The 18,615-nt window shown below is 50.3% G+C and overlaps 9 protein-coding genes across 9 annotated transcripts; 5 read left to right on the top strand and 4 right to left on the bottom strand.

Moving 5' to 3' along the window:
* The first annotated feature begins 102 nt into the window (after nucleotides 1–102).
* Nucleotides 103–2,674, top strand: AFUA_1G05410 (KRI1 family protein). Its single transcript, XM_745197.2, has 2 exons — nucleotides 103–366; nucleotides 428–2,674. Exons 1-2 carry the CDS (start codon nucleotides 192–194, stop codon nucleotides 2,104–2,106), a joined length of 1,854 nt encoding a protein of 617 aa, XP_750290.1. The 5' UTR covers nucleotides 103–191; the 3' UTR covers nucleotides 2,107–2,674.
* Nucleotides 2,675–3,804: 1,130 nt separating this feature from the next.
* On the bottom strand, nucleotides 3,805–4,068 carry AFUA_1G05400 (uncharacterized protein; the record flags this gene model as incomplete). The annotated part of the gene is made up of 1 exon (XM_745196.2): nucleotides 3,805–4,068. The coding sequence occupies one exon, from the start codon at nucleotides 4,066–4,068 to the stop codon at nucleotides 3,805–3,807; it is 264 nt and encodes an 87-aa protein (XP_750289.2).
* Nucleotides 4,069–4,311: 243 nt separating this feature from the next.
* Nucleotides 4,312–5,497, top strand: AFUA_1G05390 (putative mitochondrial ADP,ATP carrier protein (Ant); the record flags this gene model as incomplete). The annotated part of the gene is made up of 3 exons (XM_745195.1): nucleotides 4,312–4,428; nucleotides 4,628–4,873; nucleotides 4,934–5,497. The coding sequence occupies 3 exons, from the start codon at nucleotides 4,312–4,314 to the stop codon at nucleotides 5,495–5,497; spliced, it is 927 nt and encodes a 308-aa protein (XP_750288.1).
* Nucleotides 5,498–5,692: 195 nt separating this feature from the next.
* AFUA_1G05380 (uncharacterized protein) lies at nucleotides 5,693–6,724 on the top strand (the record flags this gene model as incomplete). Its single annotated transcript, XM_745194.2, has 1 exon — nucleotides 5,693–6,724. Exon 1 carries the CDS (start codon nucleotides 5,936–5,938, stop codon nucleotides 6,722–6,724), a length of 789 nt encoding a protein of 262 aa, XP_750287.1. The 5' UTR covers nucleotides 5,693–5,935.
* Nucleotides 6,725–7,650: 926 nt separating this feature from the next.
* On the bottom strand, nucleotides 7,651–9,890 carry AFUA_1G05370 (uncharacterized protein; the record flags this gene model as incomplete). The annotated part of the gene is made up of 2 exons (XM_745193.2): nucleotides 9,025–9,890; nucleotides 7,651–8,833 (listed from the first exon to the last, which is right to left on the bottom strand). The coding sequence occupies exon 2, from the start codon at nucleotides 8,773–8,775 to the stop codon at nucleotides 7,651–7,653; it is 1,125 nt and encodes a 374-aa protein (XP_750286.1). The 5' UTR covers nucleotides 8,776–8,833; nucleotides 9,025–9,890.
* A 1,574-nt stretch (nucleotides 9,891–11,464) lies between these two features.
* Nucleotides 11,465–13,766, top strand: AFUA_1G05360 (CAIB/BAIF family enzyme; the record flags this gene model as incomplete). The annotated part of the gene is made up of 4 exons (XM_745192.2): nucleotides 11,465–12,255; nucleotides 12,308–12,606; nucleotides 12,662–13,162; nucleotides 13,221–13,766. Exons 1-4 carry the CDS (start codon nucleotides 11,883–11,885, stop codon nucleotides 13,764–13,766), a joined length of 1,719 nt encoding a protein of 572 aa, XP_750285.1. The 5' UTR covers nucleotides 11,465–11,882.
* A 306-nt stretch (nucleotides 13,767–14,072) lies between these two features.
* AFUA_1G05350 (uncharacterized protein) lies at nucleotides 14,073–14,649 on the top strand (the record flags this gene model as incomplete). Its single annotated transcript, XM_745191.1, has 3 exons — nucleotides 14,073–14,253; nucleotides 14,319–14,485; nucleotides 14,620–14,649. The coding sequence occupies 3 exons, from the start codon at nucleotides 14,073–14,075 to the stop codon at nucleotides 14,647–14,649; spliced, it is 378 nt and encodes a 125-aa protein (XP_750284.1).
* A 410-nt stretch (nucleotides 14,650–15,059) lies between these two features.
* Nucleotides 15,060–16,026, bottom strand: AFUA_1G05340 (40S ribosomal eS19 domain-containing protein; the record flags this gene model as incomplete). Its single annotated transcript, XM_745190.1, has 4 exons — nucleotides 15,060–15,348; nucleotides 15,407–15,467; nucleotides 15,526–15,589; nucleotides 15,775–16,026. 4 exons carry the CDS (start codon nucleotides 16,024–16,026, stop codon nucleotides 15,060–15,062), a joined length of 666 nt encoding a protein of 221 aa, XP_750283.1.
* A 322-nt stretch (nucleotides 16,027–16,348) lies between these two features.
* Nucleotides 16,349–18,588, bottom strand: AFUA_1G05330 (F-box protein). Its single transcript, XM_745189.2, has one exon. The coding sequence runs from the start codon at nucleotides 18,401–18,403 to the stop codon at nucleotides 16,850–16,852; it is 1,554 nt and encodes a 517-aa protein (XP_750282.1). The 5' UTR covers nucleotides 18,404–18,588; the 3' UTR covers nucleotides 16,349–16,849.
* Nucleotides 18,589–18,615: the final 27 nt, after the last annotated feature.

The raw sequence follows: 18,615 nt of genomic DNA, 5'->3' as shown, positions 1-18,615 counted from the left end.
TTGTTGGCCTGCGTTCTAAGGCAGTGCAGGGCGGATGGCAGGCGGTGAGCACCGGATGAATATTTTTTCTTTTTCTGCCAGTAACTCCAACTTTTTCTGATTAAAAAGCATTGCACAAATCTGCTGAATCGGCGGCTCTCGGAATATTTGTTTCATCGTCTCTTATTTTTGCCTTCCTGAATTGGACGAAGATGGAGCCTCCAGCGAAGAAACCACGCAAGCTTCTTGACGATGACAGCTCCAGCGATTCGGGAGACGAATCTGGCGGAGTTCCCATCACCGATCAGTCGGAGCCTGCCTTCAAGATCAACGAAGAATATGCTCGCCGTTTTGAACACAACAAGAAAAGAGAAGAGTTGCAAAAATGTAAGTCTGCATTGCTTAGATCAACGACCGTTTCGGTAACACAGTCTGAGATCTGTTACAGTGGAGTCAAAATTAGGAAAGACTTCAGCGCTCGGGAAACGCCATGATCGTGACGAAGATGACTCCGACGATTCGGAAGAGTCGTCGTCAGACGAAGAAGAAGACGAAGATGGGGAATTGGTAACGCCGGCCGTTGATGCAGAAATTATGGCGACACTGAACGCAATTCGCTCAAAAGATCCTCGTGTCTACGACAAGAACACCAAATTCTACACAGCCCTCGACGAAGAAGAAGAAAACGCAAACACGGGAAGTACAGAGAAAAAGCAAAAGCCCATGACACTCCGGGACTACCATCGGCAAAATCTTCTTAGCGGTGCCAATCTGGAAGAAGACGATACCTCCGACACTCCGAAGACCTACGCTCAGGAACAAGAGGAACTAAAGAATGCTATTGTCAAAGAGATGCACGCCACCGCTGATCAAAATGGTGAGGATAAGGACGAGGATGGGGGATTCCTGATTCCGAAATCCACTACCAAGTCAGCCTCGGAACCCAAGGAGGAAATTAAGCTGGACGTTGAGAATGCGGACAAGGATCCGGAGACCTTCCTCTCAAACTTTTTGTCTTCCAGGGCATGGATTCCAGCTGGTAGATCCGAGCTGCAGCCTTTCGAGTCTGAGGATGAGGAGGAGTTGGAGCGGGCAGAAGCCTTTGAGGAGGCATACAACTTCCGCTTTGAAGACCCTAGCAAGCTGAACGCGACCCTGGTGACCCACGCTCGTGATAAGACCAACCAACAGTCTGTTCGAAGAGAGGAAAAGAGTGCTAGAAAGAAGCAGCGTGAGGCTGAGCGCAAGCGAAAGGAGGAAGAGAAGAAGCAGCGGGAAGCTGAGAAAAACCGTCTTCGCAAATTGAAGATGGAAGAACTTCAGGAGAAGGTCAAAAAGATCAAGGAAGTCGCTGGCTTACAAGCATCTAAATTTACCGATGAGGACTGGGCACGCTTCTTGGACGAGGCTTGGGACGATGACAAGTGGGAAGAGGAAATGCAGAAACGGTTTGGCGAGGACTACTACGCCGAGGAAGACGCCTCTGGTACTGATGGCGAGGGCAAGCGCAAGAAGAAACGTCCAAAGAAGCCTACATGGGATGATGATATCGATATCAAAGATCTGGTCCCTGATTTTGATGAGGAGGAACCCAAGCCGGCATTGGAGGATTCTGATGTCGAGATGGAGGATGATGCTGAAGACACGAACAAGAAGAGCAAAGCTCAAGAGAGGCGGGATCAGAAGCGGGAAGCCCGCAAGGACCGCCTCCGCATCGAGGAGGCAATCGATCGCAACCTAGATCTCGACATTTCTCTTCTACCTGGCGCCACCAAGAAGAACACGACTCGCTTCCGTTACCGCGAGACCTCGCCTCAAAGCTTCGGGTTGACCGCGCGGGACATTCTTATGGCTGATGATGCACAGCTGAACCAGTTTGCGGGTCTAAAGAAGCTCGCCTCCTTCCGTGACCCGGAGAAGAAACGCAGGGACCAGAAGAAACTCGGCAAGAAGGCTCGTCTGAGGCAATGGCGCAAGGAAACCTTTGGCAATGAGGAGGGTCCTGTCTTCAGCTTCGGCAGTGAAAAGCCTGTGGGTAATGCGGAGCAAGCAGACGATGGAGACAAAGTGGATATCCGGGAAGGGGAGCCCAGGAGGAAGAAGAGAAAGAGGTCCAAGAAGCATTGATGTGTGGCTTTTGTTGGAGCTGATGTTTTGTCTTATAAATACCACTTGCGGTTGCCGGAAATGGCTGGTTTGTCATAGTGAAAACACTTACAGTGAGGTTCAGAGGCTTCTCGTTTTCCTTCGATCTTTCAGGCCTGGTCCCCTTTCCGTGGAAGTTTCACAACGGCCGCAACTGCGTCTAGTCTGGATGGCTTGAACATCGCGACGTATCGATGTTCTTACTGGCATTCGAGTATTAGAGTTTCGAGTTGAGGCAAACCTGATACTACACTTGAATTGTAGATATTATACTTCGCAGCGCTTCATACAATCTGATTTGACTGGCACTGTTCGAGACATTTCCAAGAAAGTACCTATCATTACCTATCAGAGGATGTGCCACAGGAAAAGATTGAAGTCCCATATGCAACATTTGGAGTAGAAATCGATCATAGTAGAATTGGTAAAAGATTGCCCCCATGTTGTGCGGGTCTTCCTACTCTTTTCCAAGAGCAACTAGGAACAGAGGCTAGCTTGAAAAAGTGAGGCGCATAGGCCTGAGAAACCGAACCTTACTGGGAAGGTATTCCATAAGAGGGATATTCATTTTTGCAAAAAGGAGCGATTTTACCTATCTATGTATCTACCGAGTGATGGTTATACAATCCCTATTGATTCTCGTCGGAAAATGCTGGACTAGTCAAGCAGCTTTGACCTCCCGAAACAGAGTGGATGCTATAGGTACCCCAACTGTCCTGTCAAAGCTCAGGTATGCGAGAAACAGTGCAGTTTCTTCAGATGAACCGGATCAATCTCATTGCTAAGTATTTTTCTACAGATGGCATTCTGACAATGCATTTTGAGAGAATTCGCTAAGCTCAATCGCAGGGTACGTCAATGACATTGCTTGAAGATAACTATCCATTCTAGGAAAGATGTCGTAGACAGATAGTGCTTTGTACATCCGCGGCACTGAGCGCCGGAAAGTAGTGATGCATATGACCAGCTTGATACAGTGGATTAATGGAGTGTCCTACCACCCAAGAAAATTTACTGGGGTATCTGGTATCTGGACTGTGAAGTCATCTATATCTTCTATCCGCATTTATGGGACCTACAAAAGATTACTGACGGGTGGCTAACAAAGAAAATTTTGTCATCGGACTCGGGACAAGACCAGAATAGAAATCCTTGAGGCTAAGGTTAGGAGATACGTTCCCCGTGAAGAGACTGACTGTGGGCGACTGGGCGGAGGCTCTCCGGGTTACGGTTGGCTTAGTGACGGGGAAACGGTGAAGAATACGGAGAAAGGTACAGGGGAGACACCTTCAGTTAACCAAAATGGATTCATCCTCATATTGTTAGTTATGAATTATTGGTCAAGCCTGTTCCAAGAAGAGCATCGTTGTAATTAAGAAAATTTTGCAGAGTAATTATTGTCAAGCGCAAGTGACACAGTGTTATGCATTCTGTGTTATTAGTACAGAGTACGGAGTACAATGCATGCTTCTGGTAGATCGGGAATTATCGGCTCTCGTTGCCTGGGCCATCATTAGCGCCCGGTTCCGAATTTTCTTTTTTTTTCTCTTTCGCTGGCCGGTTGTCCGCTGGCAAAAGGATAAAAATTGCTGCGAAATTTTTTTTTCCCTGTTACGCTTTGAGGCCAGCAAACCAGAATTTTCCCAGAGCGTCCTAGCGGCTCCACTCGCTTCCGCCCGCTTACAAGAGCCCTTCGCTCGCTATTTTTCTTTCCTCCCTTTCCCTTCCCGTTCCCCTTCCTCTTTTTTCTCCTCCCATCCTCTTTGAAGTGTCCTGTTCTTCCTTGACACTCAACCCCATCTCCTCTCTTCGCTTCTTTCTTAGTTTTCGTCCTTCACAGCCGTCAACATGGCCAAGGGTGACGTTAACCAGGCCGAGAAGACCGTCCTCGGCATGCCCGTAAGTTGTTATCCCAGCCCTGTTATGGGCAACAACCGGTCGCATCGGATCGAGGTCTGGAAAATGATGGCAATGATGGAGAATCAAGCTTCATGAGGTGGAAGATCATTGCAATCGGATCTAGGAACTCAATTTGATGTTTTCGACGCGGTTTTGCTCTCGAAGTCTGGGGGAACTACTCGCTGACAGAATTTTCACCACAGGGATTCGTCGTCGACTTCCTCAGTATGTGCTATCTAAATCATTCCCGATGATTGTTCAATCTTCGGCAGTCATCAATCTGCCACAATGGCATCATTCTATCGAGCTTTTACTGACTCTTTCGCAGTGGGTGGTGTTTCCGCTGCCGTCTCCAAGACTGCTGCTGCCCCCATCGAGCGTATCAAGCTCCTTGTCCAGAACCAGGTTGGTTAACCACCTTCGCTCCCGACCCAACAGTTAGAATGGCTGCCGCTCTGCAAGAAAACAAATCCAGGGCGGAGCGAAGTTTTGCGATGACCTGCGTTGTTGATAGAGACAATCTGGTGGTCGCAAAAAGTGCCACTCTAGGAATCTGGTCGACAAAGATGCTTATCTGGAACGCGACTAACGCCATTCACTACAGGATGAGATGATCCGTGCTGGCCGTCTCGACCGCAAGTACAACGGTATCATCGACTGCTTCCGTCGTACCGCTCAGGCTGAGGGTGTCATGTCCCTGTGGCGTGGTAACACCGCCAACGTCATCCGTTACTTCCCTACCCAGGCTCTGAACTTCGCTTTCCGTGACACCTACAAGTCGATGTTCGCCTACAAGAAGGACCGTGATGGATACGCCAAGTGGATGATGGGTAACCTTGCCTCCGGTGGTGTACGTATATCCTCCATATATCTCCTGCAGAGATGATTTCAAAACTAACAAGCTATTCAGGCTGCTGGTGCCACTTCCCTCCTCTTCGTCTACTCTCTCGACTACGCTCGTACCCGTCTTGCCAACGACGCCAAGTCCGCCAAGGGTGGTGGTGAGCGCCAGTTCAACGGTCTCATTGATGTCTACCGTAAGACCCTCGCTTCCGACGGTATTGCCGGTCTCTACCGTGGTTTCGGTCCCTCCGTTCTTGGTATTGTTGTCTACCGTGGTCTGTACTTCGGCATGTACGACTCCATCAAGCCTGTTGTCCTGGTTGGTTCTCTTGAGGGTAGCTTCCTTGCTTCCTTCCTGCTCGGCTGGACTGTTACCACTGGTGCTGGTATTGCTTCTTACCCTCTTGACACCATCCGTCGTCGTATGATGATGACCTCCGGTGAGGCCGTCAAGTACAAGTCCTCCCTGGATGCTGCTCGCCAGATCATCGCCAAGGAGGGTGTCAAGTCTCTCTTCAAGGGTGCTGGTGCTAACATCCTCCGTGGTGTTGCTGGTGCTGGTGTCCTGTCCATCTATGACCAGGTTCAACTTATCCTCTTCGGCAAGAAGTTCAAGGGTGGCTCTGGCTAAACGATTCATTAACTTCGAATCGTTTTCATCGATACGGCTTCATAGGGGAAGGGGTTGGACAGTTGCAGGCGTGACTGCCTGAAACCGGACGCTACTGTGGATGGTTATAGAAAATATGCTCCAAGAAGGGTATCGGGTTTCTTGAGCATAAAGCAGTGTGATATTTCCTCGTGTACCCGTTGTACTTTACTGCCTGCAAGCTTTTTCTTTTTTTCTCAATGTGTACTTCCTTCCGGTACGAAAACTGGTTTCCGTTTCTTTGGGGTTACTTCCTTGACGTTGCCTCTGTAGGTGAATTTTTCGTCTTCGTAAACACCACGCGTAACGAGTCACGTGATGGTGATCCCATGACGTCGGTCGGCGCTGCTGTCCATTAACACAAGGAACTCGTCTCCCGTTGAGATTGCTGGGATTCTTGATTATAATACCCATCTCAACATGACTACAACCGCGCCTCCTGACGCGACAGCCCCGTCCACATCATCGGAACAGGACGAACCAGCTCCATCCGAAACTGCATCTGTGTCAGCCACCGCGACTGCACTCCCATACTCTCCGGTTCACGCCACTGCCCAAGCTCAACCAGGAGGCACCACGGTCATGCCTGCGCGGTCTGGCAGTGACGGACCTCCTCTACCCACACCGACCAAAACGATAGCCACCCCTGCTACGAAAACGAGCACCTCGCCTCCTCCCCCTCAGCCTGGAGCTCGTCCTGATCCTGGAATTCCTGCACCGACGACTCTTCCAGTTTTGGCTGCATCTTCAGCTCCAGCTCCAGTCCCTAGTCCTGGTCCCGCTCCCCAGGCTCAACCTGAACCTCCACCAACACCTTCCGCTACAGCCACAGGCGCAACTACAACTACAACGCCAGCGAACCCTATGCCTGGCTACGGCTACGGCTACAGCCCCGCAGCCGGCAGGTATAGCTCCGAATTCACACACCCAGCCCAGGGCCAACAATTCCATCCACGAGCACACCCTCACGCACAACCACACCCAAACTCAACGTCCACACCCTACGCCTCGCTCTACCAGCCACCCGACACCTCGTCACAGCTACCCCTCTACCAGACCCAGGGCCCTGGCGCCGACGAGTTTGATTCCGCCCACGGAGACGGTGGGTTCCTGGCGAGCGCCAAGTCGTGGATGGCGAGTGCGGGGACGAAGTTGGCAGAGGTGGAGGCTGAGGTGTGGAAGAGGATCAATGAGGCTCATGATAAGTAGGTGTGTTGCTGCTGTGTCTCCTTCATGTTTATCCGATCGATTGATTTATGTTGGGTTAGTTGTTTCTGGTTCTGTGTATGGTTTCGGTCTGTACTGTCAATCAGGGATGGTCTAAGGGATGAGCTGGTCTGCGCTGGGTGGCGTTTATTTGCAGTGCCTTGATATGTACTGGAATCTCATGGTTGTACTGCGATTTTGGACTGGGTGAGGACCTGGGGGTTTACATCAAATAAGCGTTTCTATCAAGCCAGTCTTAATATCTCACGGGTCATATTGACGAATTGAGTGGACAAAGGAAGCAAAAAAGGTATATTCGACGGAACGTACAGGTTATTACAGATACACGAAGATCACATAATTTGATATATATATCATGCGAAAAGTAATGCTTCTTGTTTCTGTTTCTTGTATGTATATACTGCTGAAACCTGTCCGAGAATAGTTCACCAGGAACATGCAGACATGTAAAGTCATCAGACTGAATGTACAGCTGACCAAGATTAAGTGGAGAGTAAGATGCATAAATAAATGAAATGGGAGCAGTATGGCATAAATAGACTGCGAAACCCCGACGTGTAAAAATGCACAAGTGAAAGCTGAGTTGCGTGCACTCGAGCTTGGTATTAAAAGCGAGTAACAACCATGGAAACCCCATATCCAGAAACTCCGTGAAACTGACCCCTGTGAAATCTAGATCCCAATGCATTTGAAACACCATTCGATCGAGCCAGCCAGACCGCGAGTGCCGTGTTGAATATCTGGCAACACGATTTTCCGAGAGCATGTCATAATAAGTCGTAAAACGTCGAGAGGATCCGGGATAATCGTCCCGCCTCCGAAATCATAGAAAGAAAAAACCAAGTCGCCAAATGTGTGCCCGAGTATAAAATCATCCGTACCGACGCCGTTTTCCCTGTTGCTGACGTTCACATAGAACCAAGTCTTAACAATGCTTCCACCGCGGCGCGTTCCTCCTTGTTGTCAACCATGCCGTCAGGCACGGAAAAGCCAAACTGTTGAATGGGAATCTGTCGTGGCGCAGACTTCGCCAACGAGGACGGAGCGGGTCCGCCGCCTCGTAATAGAGGTGATGGTCCGCTGCCATTCATGAACCCTCCTCCGTTCAGTGAACGTGCGCGAAGTGCTGCGGCTCCTATCTGCGCCCAGTCCTCCTCATCGGTAATATCCTCCTCACCCCAGTCTTCATCTGGGATCTCTTCATCAGGAGCCTCCGAAGACGAGCAATATTCGCGGTCGTCTCCGTCAAGAGACATCTTGTCTGCTTCGTGTTCCAGCATGCTGAGATCCCCATGTCCATGTTCTCGCTCTGTGTACGAGAACACGGTTGAATCACCTGTCATGCTACTTCCATAGGTATACCCTGCTTCTCGCCTAGTTGGGATCTCCATACCCCGTTGAGTAAACGAGCTCGAGAAACTGGCGGGTGGCGACGCGGTTGGGTGCGAGGGGTTGCGCGGTGGTTCGCCACGGCGTCGCGCAACCCAGCGGCCCCAACCCACTTTCTCGAAGATGACATCGCTGCTTAAACCACCTCCCTCACTTCCCCGGCCTTCCAAGGCTGCCACAACGAGTCTGCGCGCCTTGGCAGGGGGGATTCTGGAGAACCCGGGCACCGAAGTGGTCAGGTATGCCATGACATGACGGATGGCCAGAGGACCTTGGTTGAGCATGATCTCGGGCAGGTGATACCTGGCCAACATGCTCGGAGTAATTTCTCCCACGTTATCCGACCCATGCGCGGACTGACGCTGGTCAGTTGCAGCGTCGCCCAGGTCGATATCCGAATCCACATGGGGCGAAGTCGCAAGCGGAGGAGATCCTGGACGGCGAAGATCTTGTTTCTTGAAAGCCTGAGGAGGAAGGGTTGGAGAAATGGAGTTGGGAGGCGTGGGCAACATCGCGGGATGTCCTGGACGGACAGAGTCACGTCTGCCCGAAGAGAAGCCGGAACGGGGCTTGGGGATATCAACAGAGGCCGTCTTGCCAGCAAGTGCCATGGCGATGGTGGATGTAGCTGTTTGAGGAGCCATGATTGTAGAGAGAAGTAATGGAACTGAAGAGAAATCGATATGATTACTTCAGTGGTGGCTAAACCTGCCATCACATGAGTCAGAAGTCCGTCCACCAACCAGAAGACGCCGCAAGGGGGAACAGAAACATGGACGGGGATGACTAAACTGGTAATTCGCAAATAGAAAAACAAAGAAACCAGGCACATCAGACGAGGCCAGGAACCGAAGAAAAAAACAAAAAGACACAGATATGGATTGATCACTCACGTAGTACGTTGGGGGGACCAGATGACAGTTCAAGCAGGAGATGCAGGCACAGTGTGTGAGCTTAAGTGAGATGCGAATACGACGCGCGGATAGTGAATAGATCAAGGCACGCGACCGTTCAGACAAACAAGACTTAACAAGCGCGATACTAGCAGATCGATGATTTCTTGGATGACTTGTTTTTGGATGGTAGAAGAAAGAGAGATATGAGGAGGGGGGAGGAAGGAGGGGCGGGGAAGATAAGTATAAAGATAGGATATAATAATAGTTGCGATAAAAATAATAATACCAGCAGGCGCAGTGAAGCGTGCCCGTAGTCCGTCAGCCGGCGTTGAGTCCGCGGGGGAATGAATATCGCGTATTTGCTGTATTAGGATTACGGCAAGTTGATAATCATGAGAATTGACGATCGCGGTCTAGGCTGGAATGTTTAAGTATAAAAGAACCTGGATGTTGAGGGCTTGAGGGGAGGGATTAATACTGTTGTTTAAATCCTGTGCAGTACTTGGACCCAGTCTGCATACTTCGGAGTCCATCTGGGTACCATAGTTACAGCCCCATACAGTCTCCATATTCGACAGTCCAGAACGGAGTACTGCTCCATACATATCCATATGGAGGAGAACAGGTCCATACCAACGAGATAGGCGCGTGGCCCTGGTAATTGGCTAGTAGCCTAGAGCTTCCTGGAGTCCGTCTCTTCCCCCAAGTCAGAACAGCGCCGGGTTGATCCGGAGCTACTGTGGACACTGTAGGTATTACTTACGCAGTACAGTGTACGTTACATCTATCTACTCTGTACCTTGGATACCTTGACAGATCTGAAAAGAAACTGCGTCATAGCACTATAGAGTAGAAATCAATCAAGACAATGAGACCTGATCGGCTTTTCCACATCTACCCGATTAATCCATGATCAGAACATACAACAGGTTCGGAGTACCGTGTACTACTTTGTACCCCTCTAAATGTAGCCAGATGTACTCCGTATCCTACCGAAAACACACCGGTAAAGGTCACGCCCAGTACTCCGTAGACAACCAGGTCTCAAAGAGACATAAAACCCCTCAAGGATCGACAATCATGAATTTTCATCCGGTTGCAGCGTTACCGGCGTGTGAGTTTTCTTCTTCTGGGGGGTCAACGAAACAGGGTGCAACCCTATCGCAACGTTTGGTACGGAGTACATTGCAAAACGGGCCGGGCGATAAGCGTCCTTGATTAGGGCACATGGGATCTTCACCACAGCACATGCATATCTATTACTCCCATGACTGGCTGCGCTTATCTACCCCCCTCAGGATCAATTCTGAATGAATGTCTTGATCATTGGTGGTCAACCGTTCTCGCCTCAATGTCCCGAATTTGATTCTTCAGTGTCTGGGAGGTACTGTTACAACTTCAGTAGATCTATGAAACCACCACATCACCAGTGAGCCCCGCAAACAAGCGATACTTGAAGGTGTAGGTACTTGCCAAGTACCTGACTCCATATGTACTTGGCCTAGCTGCTACTGAAGTGGTCTCTGCCAGTACGTCACACCTGGTCTATAAGCAGGTAGGTAATACTGGGTTCTGGACAAGGAAGCATTGTCATTCATCAGTGTAATTCAGTAATGTTCGCAAGCGAATCATTGACCTATCTGATTTTGATGACTTCTCTCAATGATCTCAGTCAATGCAGCTTGAGTAAGGCAATATAGACAGTGATATCGAGGGGTACCAGTTGCCGATAATCCGGAGTCCGGACAGTGGGGGTTTTACAGTCAACGCACTGTCCTGTTCAAGCCCTCATTCACTCGGCTAATAAGTCCCTCGACATGCTCCTTGAGTGGAGAGTCGGTGCCCATGCGGATTGCCAGGTGAAACTGGACCCATTATTTGCTAAGCATAGCTGCAAATGATGTCCTGGTAAAGCTGCCACTGACTGATGGAAGCGTCGAGAATTCGCGATATGTGGTGCGTGGGGGATTCTCCCCTTAAGAGTTGTCCATCCAACTGCCAATAGTACTCTTACACCAATACTGATTATCTCAGTCTGTATATGTCCACATTTTCACTGTGCCTTGCCTAAATTATCTCCAAACTGACTGGGAGTACCTCGGCTCGCTTAGTTGAACAACTTGTATATATTCCTCTTGTACTTGGCAGATCATCAACAGAATGACGCAACATCAGTTCTTACGCTCTACTTGGTGGGGATAGCGGACGAAGATTTCCGTGCGACATATTTGTCAATAATGGGTTTGAACCTAGAGACCATTAACTAATATGTCCGATATGATACTGACACTGCAATTCGCTGTTCCCTTCTAAGCCCCTCTCTTATCCATAGTGCGTTGGGCCAACCACGTGACTTAAGGCACATGACCGTCGATAAGCGCCATCCACCTCTCTTCCGATCTTATCGGCCTTGACTGACATCCGATCGAAATCATCCCAACCTGCAATGTCTTCGGATCTCAACCTCCCCTTGTGTGGGGTTGACATTCCGCAAAAGAATGCTCAATGTTAATTCGCTGTTTCCTTGAAATCTTCCTGATTATGATTGAGTGTAAGGAGTCTAGTACTCCCTTGCAGTGCCGAATGATTCTCTGCATGCATCCACCCGACGGGCGATAGCTCGGTTTCGAATCGGACATGGCCCTGTACTTTCCCGCATCATATTCTCCTTTCACTGATCTGCTTAAATAAGGTCTCTTGATGATCTACTCTTGAGTCATTCTTATCTTCCAAACGTGCCTTGATTGTAAAACATCGACTCCTTGGATGGGCATAGAACCATATCCGACAACTGGAATCTACACTCAAGCCGCAGGATTGTCAGTTGTGTTTAGACGCGGAAACTGAGAGTCAACATGACGGACACAGAAACAGACAACCCGTATTCGCCTGTTGACGAAGCACGCCTAATCTTCTCATACCTCTGCGATCAAGCTGAACGACTTAGTCTGCCGCCCCAGATCGTGGAAAATAAGGATGCCGTGTCATTCTCATCTTCCCACAACGAGATCTACTACCCGATCCCATTCAAAGAAACCGAGACTTTGGCCGCATTGAAGGGTGTCGAAGGTGCTGTCGCTAGCGCAATTGCCGACTTGCGATTTGGTGAACAGAAGCGCAATGTCAAAATCAACCTGGAGAAGGCGACAGCTTTCGGATTCCAGGCATACATGGCCAAACTTGATGGACTTTCTAAACTGGACCCAGCTGTCAAGTCGAAATTGAAAGGTAGGTCGAGCTGAGTTTGAAGACATGCTTCCTCGGAAACTGATCTGTCCAGACACCGACCTGCTTGCAGCCCAGTCGAATGGATACCGTCGCATGTCCGCCAACCTTTACAGAACCAAGAACGAGGGCGAATTCTTTCATATCCATGGCTCCCTCGAGGCTACGACGACACTCAACATGATTGGATTGGAGGGTCACCGTCCTGATCTCACAGACTATGAAGAGATCATTGAGGTTATTGAGAGCCACGTGCAAAAGTACAGCGCTGCCGAGCTAGAAGAGATGAACAAGGAGAGGAGACAAGCTGGGGTCACGGCATTCAAATACGAGGATTTCATCAATACTCCTCATGTTCGTTTAGTCAATCGTTCCGTCGCTACTGGACCACAAGCTGATTGTTTTGCAGGGACGGCTTAATGTGCAGGAACCTCCATGGAAGGTCAAGCGACTTACTGGTGACTTGCCTCCGACACCCTTCCCCGCCAGTCGCAGTGCAAGCAGGAAGATCCTGGAGGGTATCAAGGTGCTGGAGCTTTGCCGCATCATTGCGGGACCCACCGTTACGCGAATTCTCTCCGAGTACGGCGCGGATGTCTTGAAGATTACTAGCCCTAATCTTCCAGATGTCCCCTTCTTCCAGGTTGATGGTAACATGGGCAAGCATGCCGCGGATCTGGACTTGAAAACTACCGAAGGACGTCGCCAGTTTGAGAAACTTTTGGCTGATGTGGATGTGCTTGTCGATGGTTATCGCCCAGGTGCGCTCGAGAAATTGGGATACGGTCCAAACGCTCTCGCCTCGTTGGCGGAGAAGCGTGGCAAGGGCATTGTATACGTCAACGAGAACTGCTTTGGCTACGAGGGAGAATGGGCTAGCCGTCCTGGTTGGCAGCAAATTGCCGACTGCGTAAGTCTCACTGAACGCGGGCAATGTGGCCGATATGGGCAAGACTGACTCTTATCAGGTAACTGGTATCGCATGGGCTCAGGGGCAATTCATGGGCCTGTCCACTCCAATGGTACCTCCGTTCCCGATTTCTGATTACGGCACAGGCTGCATGGGCGCCATTGCCGCCCTCACAGGTCTCTACCACCGTGCGAAGACCGGCGGATCCTACCACGGAATGGCCTCTCTGATGCATTATGACCTCTTGCTCTTTGCCGTGGGCAAATATCCAGATGCTGTGCAGGAGAAGATGCGGGCTGCTCAACCCCCGGAATTTTTCAAGCTTCGGCACTGTGACAGTGTGGACCGCATCTCCTCGACTGTCCTAAAGATCATGCAGGCGCGGTTTCCACATCTCTATGTAGCCCCCGACGTGGCTGGACAGGAGGCGCTCACAGAAAAATGGTTCTCCAAGGCGTACAATGCCGAAATTGAGGTTGTCAAACCTATCGTGGAGATTGACGGCGTGGACAACAGCTTCTCGCGCGCCAGCCGACCGAACGGCTCCGATCGACCTAGCTGGGAGGACTTCAAGCTGCCCGAAGAGGATTACAAGAAGGCTTAAGGAGCAATCGTACATAAGTGTCAATTCAGGCACGTTAGATCATGATGTTGGCGTAAGAAAGCTGCCTTCATGGCTCTGGTCCGATCGATCGGCCATATTCGGAGATGCGGGGTTGGGCTGCGGATTCAAGACATCGGATACGGACAGTGAGCATCGGCCCGAACCCACCAGAGGTAAACCGCAATTGACATCACAACATAGAGTAGAAATCAAACATTGTAGATAAATCATTCAGATAGCCTCTCACAAACCAATAGACAACCCAGTTCAACTCGTCGCACCCTATCCGAGCCCAGCATAATCAAAATGTCCTACAAAATCACCACAGACCCAACCCTCTCCCCACCATTCGCAAACGCCATGATCTCCTTCATGGAATCCTTCTACCAAATCAGCGACGATGAATCCCAGCACGAGCAATACGTTGCCAGCTTCACGTCCGACGCAACACTAATCATGGGGCCTAAGGTCGCAAACGGAGCGGACGGTAGCCTGCCCTCTCACGAAGACTAAAAGCCCACGCTAATGCTAACGGGGGTGATACTGTCTTAGAAATCCTAAACCTGCGCCACAGTATCTGGACGCATGTCGCGTCGAGGAGACACACCCCGCAGAAGATCTATTTTGGGGGCGAGAGGGAGCTCATGCTGTATGGGACAGTGAGATATGTGCTGAAGGCAGAGCCGGGGAGGGAGGTGGAGGTTCCGTGGGCGGGGAGGGTAGTTTTTGATGACGATGAGTTAAAAATGAAGTTTTATCAGGTTTACTTGGTAGGTTTCTTCCGTCTTTCGTCTTTCGCGTTGCGGAACCGGGGAAGGGATGGGATGTGTGAGGCTGATGTTGTTTACCTTAGGATACGGCTGCGCAGTCGGGGAAGAAGTGATTTTGTATATATACTACGTAGCGGGGAGGAAGGATGGATGTGAGAGTATATCATATCCCGTTATTAGACACAAGACAGATGGCTCCCTGTGTCTAGCTATTTACAGAGGAGACGTGCTTTCGTCTCTCCGCTGGCCCATCCCCATCTGGTCATCATCGACAACTGTCGGAATCGAATGGAGTAAAAAAAAAAGGGTAAAAAAAGTTTCATTCCTCTCCCGCTGAATCCATAGTGTATCAAACCAACTCATCCATGTTGCCGACTTGTATGTTACTTGACCGGTTCAACTCAAAGCCACCCAGCTTTCCTTCTTGTAACAACATGGGGGAATTGTTTCTAGATAAGGAAAACACCGAGAGGTTCAAGATGAAGACATCAGGGACTTTTTATTGTTTTAGTAGGAGACTAATTTACTCCTCGTCCTCCTCCTCGTCAACGGTGGTCTTGGCAATCCGGTCAAGATCCCGCTGGCCGGCCTGGGTAATGCGGCGACCACCCTTCTCCTCATCGTACTCAAGGACACCGATCTTCTCGAGAGACTGGATGATCTTGCGGTCGACGGAGCCAGAGGCATCGACGTGGTGGTTGGGGCGGGAGCCACGGTTCTTGGTCGAGCCGTGGACCTTGCGCAGGCGGCCGACACCGACGGTCTTGCGCATGTAGATGTGACGGGCAACGGCAGCGGCGCGGACGTAGTACCTGCAATCATCAGCCGTTAGATGGTGGTCGGTCACGGGACAATTCATATCAATCGTACCAGTCGGAGTCCTGGGGAGGGAGCTCGTTGGAGCAGGAAGTCTTGACAGTGTCAACCCATCCTAGTAACCATCAGTTTCAGATGTCCTGTGAGATCCTTGTTGCGGAGGCCAAACGAACCAGGGATGGGGAGCTTGCCCTGACGCTTCAGGAAAGCAGAGTAGGCAGCGATGAACTTCTGCGCCTGTAGGTAGAAAATTCACTCGTTAGCACAGTTCTCGCCCGTCACATGTTTTCGTCCTTGTTTCCTGCTCTCTCCTGGATTGATTGGCAACGGTGGTCCCAGCGAAATTTTCGTTCATAATCCCGTTTCCCATGTAGTCGATGTGCGTTGTGTTGTGATCGACTCTTCCGACCGTATCTCTGTACCGTCAAAATTTCGACATCCTCAATTTGCAGATTTTGATGTGATTTCCCATATGCGCGAACAGGCGACAGACTGGATATCCAGGAATGTCCCTTCCGTAGCATCCATATCCCGTCTATCAAATAAATTCCTCCTCTTCCCATTGCCAATGATCCATTGCGGCCTCTCCGCCAAGAGAGAAACAGGTGTCGCAGACTGCAGGGTACTGAATGGAGCAAACTTACGTCCACATCGCGAACGGTGACACCACCCATTTTGACGACTTGTGACCTCGAAGGTGAACGGTGGGAGTTGAAGAGGAAGCCGGGGGGGTGAGACGGATGGGCGTCGTTGTCGTCGTTGGAGGGAGTCGGAGTCAGGTCAAACCTCGAAATTCGCACACACAGAGACAGCCTTTCGCTGGGCCCGTTCTGTGTGGGCGCTTTCGCTTAGCCTGTTCGGGACTAGCCGTACCCTAACCGTCTACAGGCTGTGGATGCCTTAGGCTACCAGGCAAGATATGCGTCCAATTAGAGCTCGGCTTGGCACGAGGGATCTTACTGGTGGTAACTACTACAACCCGGTCTACAACAAGATCTTGAATCGATCAAGCCATGGAATTGAGGCTCCAAGGCTAGTTGTCTGAATTCTGCTGCATTTATCGCCGGCTACTCCCTACCTATTCACAAACGAAATTCAAGTTGCATCTTTTTCAGGAGACGTCCAGTCTATACGAGTTTCTTGGGCTACCATGTTGACCTTTCGTAGCCGGTTTCTGTAGTGTAAGTGCCGCCTTGACTTCCAGCGACTTACTTTCGTTAAGAAGAAGGAGTGGGACAGTTCACAGCGATCATACTTCTCCTCCTTGGCTCGGACATGCCAGTCCAGCTGGCACAGGGGTTACCGTTCAATAGCTCACGAGGGACGGCACCTCAATAGTCACCGAAACAATAGTCGTCTGTCTCCATGACTTTCATAGACAGGCTCGCATCGTTTATCTGAGAAGAACGAGAAGAGCGAGTAGACGTAGCAGGGGCAGTGCGCAGATCGCGAGACGATGAGAACTTTGTGTGTTTGACCCAAAAAAACCAATCACGTCTAGCGATCGAATCTCCAGATGACAAGCTCGCGGTTTGCATTTTCACCTATCACGAATTTCTCGTTCCCGCAGATCTTTCCCCTACCCGCTAGTTCAAAAACATCGTCGGGTTTTAAGACAATCCGAGAGTATGGTGTCTGTATGCTCATATAAATCCTGGAATCAAAAGGCCAGCCCAGCGGAGACAGGTGCAAAGCAAATCCTGCCTTCGAATTTCTGTCATAGACCTCGGAAATGACAGTGTACCAGAACTGCTTGCAAAGCAGACCAAGGGGCTTCGTCTGTAACCCATTGCTCCCGCGGTAAGGTGATAAGATGTAGCCAACGTCTCGCCTCCATACTGGTCCATCGCCAATCAGAGGAATGCTCGTGATCTGCACCTGAGACGTCCACTCCGTTGGTCCGACGAGTCGGTCAAGCGGCCCTGTGCACAAGTTCTCAATGATTTCTATGGCTTGGCCATCATCGGTTATTTCTAGACCTTGGATGCCCGGTACTCCTCGTTGTCTGACGGAGAAGAATCCTAACTCTCTAAAACCGAAACGAGAGACAATGGCGGGAGCTTGATCCTGCTCTTCCTTCCGTTGCCGCCCTGTAGGATCCAGAGAAGGCCTGTAGGGACAGGGCTTTGAAATGTCCCAGACGAACAGGGACTCGATTGGGGCATCCTCATCGGCAGTGTACAAGCTGCGATTGGGCTGCCATATGTAGATCACATAATGTGTCTTATTATGAGTCGAGTAGAACCGATCTCTTTCACTTAGAGGATGGCCAAGGAACATGATCTTCCATTCGTTGCGAAAGGAGACGTTCCAGCTGCCATTGGCTTCTTGGGCCACGTCAAAAGAAGATGCAAAATGGCGATGGACCCCGTCGCTGTCATTCAGCCAGTGAAAAGCCTTTGGCTCAGCCCATTCCACTACAAGAACTCGTTTCTGCAAGCGAATCCTTCTAATCACCTTACCGATAATCAAGAACGGTACCATAACCTGTTTACCGGTCTCCACATCCATGAGGACCAAAGAGGAGTAATCTGCGCTGGGGTACACAAGCAGACCATCCTCGTAGGTCCAGAACGTTTCGGGATAGAGGTAATCAACGCGCTGCATAAGATGACTGGCATGGCTATCCCAAGGCTGTACCTGAAACCACTCTCTTTCTCCCGTGACTCCAAAGTCATCACAAAGCTTGAGCTTTTGGACCGACCTTGGCTTGCCCCGGCTGAGATGATCGTATCTCGAGGCAACCTTGTCGAACAGTTCGCGCCAATGCTCACCACTCTGAACCGCGGAGAGTAGCTCGTCCAATGACTGTTTGTCTTTCAGCCCCCGAACCTCTGGAGCGCTGGGAAACAGTCGAATCAACAGGCGAACAAGATACTCTGGGTTGGTAAATGCTTCTTTCCAATGTTTTGAAACCCGACGACATCGTACAATATCCCTGGCGTCAAGATACTGCAAGATCATCCAGAAGACTTCCAACGGCATGAACAAAAAGTCCGCTGTCCCTGGTCCCCGTGGAGGCTCCGGCGTGACTTTTACCTCCGCCATCATTTTAACTGTGGTGCATGGGAGAGTATCTAGCAGCAATTAAAGGTCATCACCAGAAGAACAGACGACGAGAAATTGTCGCTAGTAGGCTCCGATGGTAATGCGAGCATGCTAGTCAATTAAGAGACTAAGTAAACAAAGCTGTAGCCGAATACGCCATAGCGTGGGGGAAGCTGAAGATGCGTTCATGAATTGTTTGCATCATGGCGGAGCTG

The sequence above is a fragment of the Aspergillus fumigatus genome, chromosome 1, assembly GCF_000002655.1.
Source record: "Aspergillus fumigatus Af293 chromosome 1, whole genome shotgun sequence".
In the NCBI taxonomy this organism is placed as follows: domain Eukaryota; kingdom Fungi; phylum Ascomycota; class Eurotiomycetes; order Eurotiales; family Aspergillaceae; genus Aspergillus; species Aspergillus fumigatus.
Note: the sequence above shows the minus strand (reverse complement) of the source record. Positions and strands in the feature narration are given on the sequence as shown.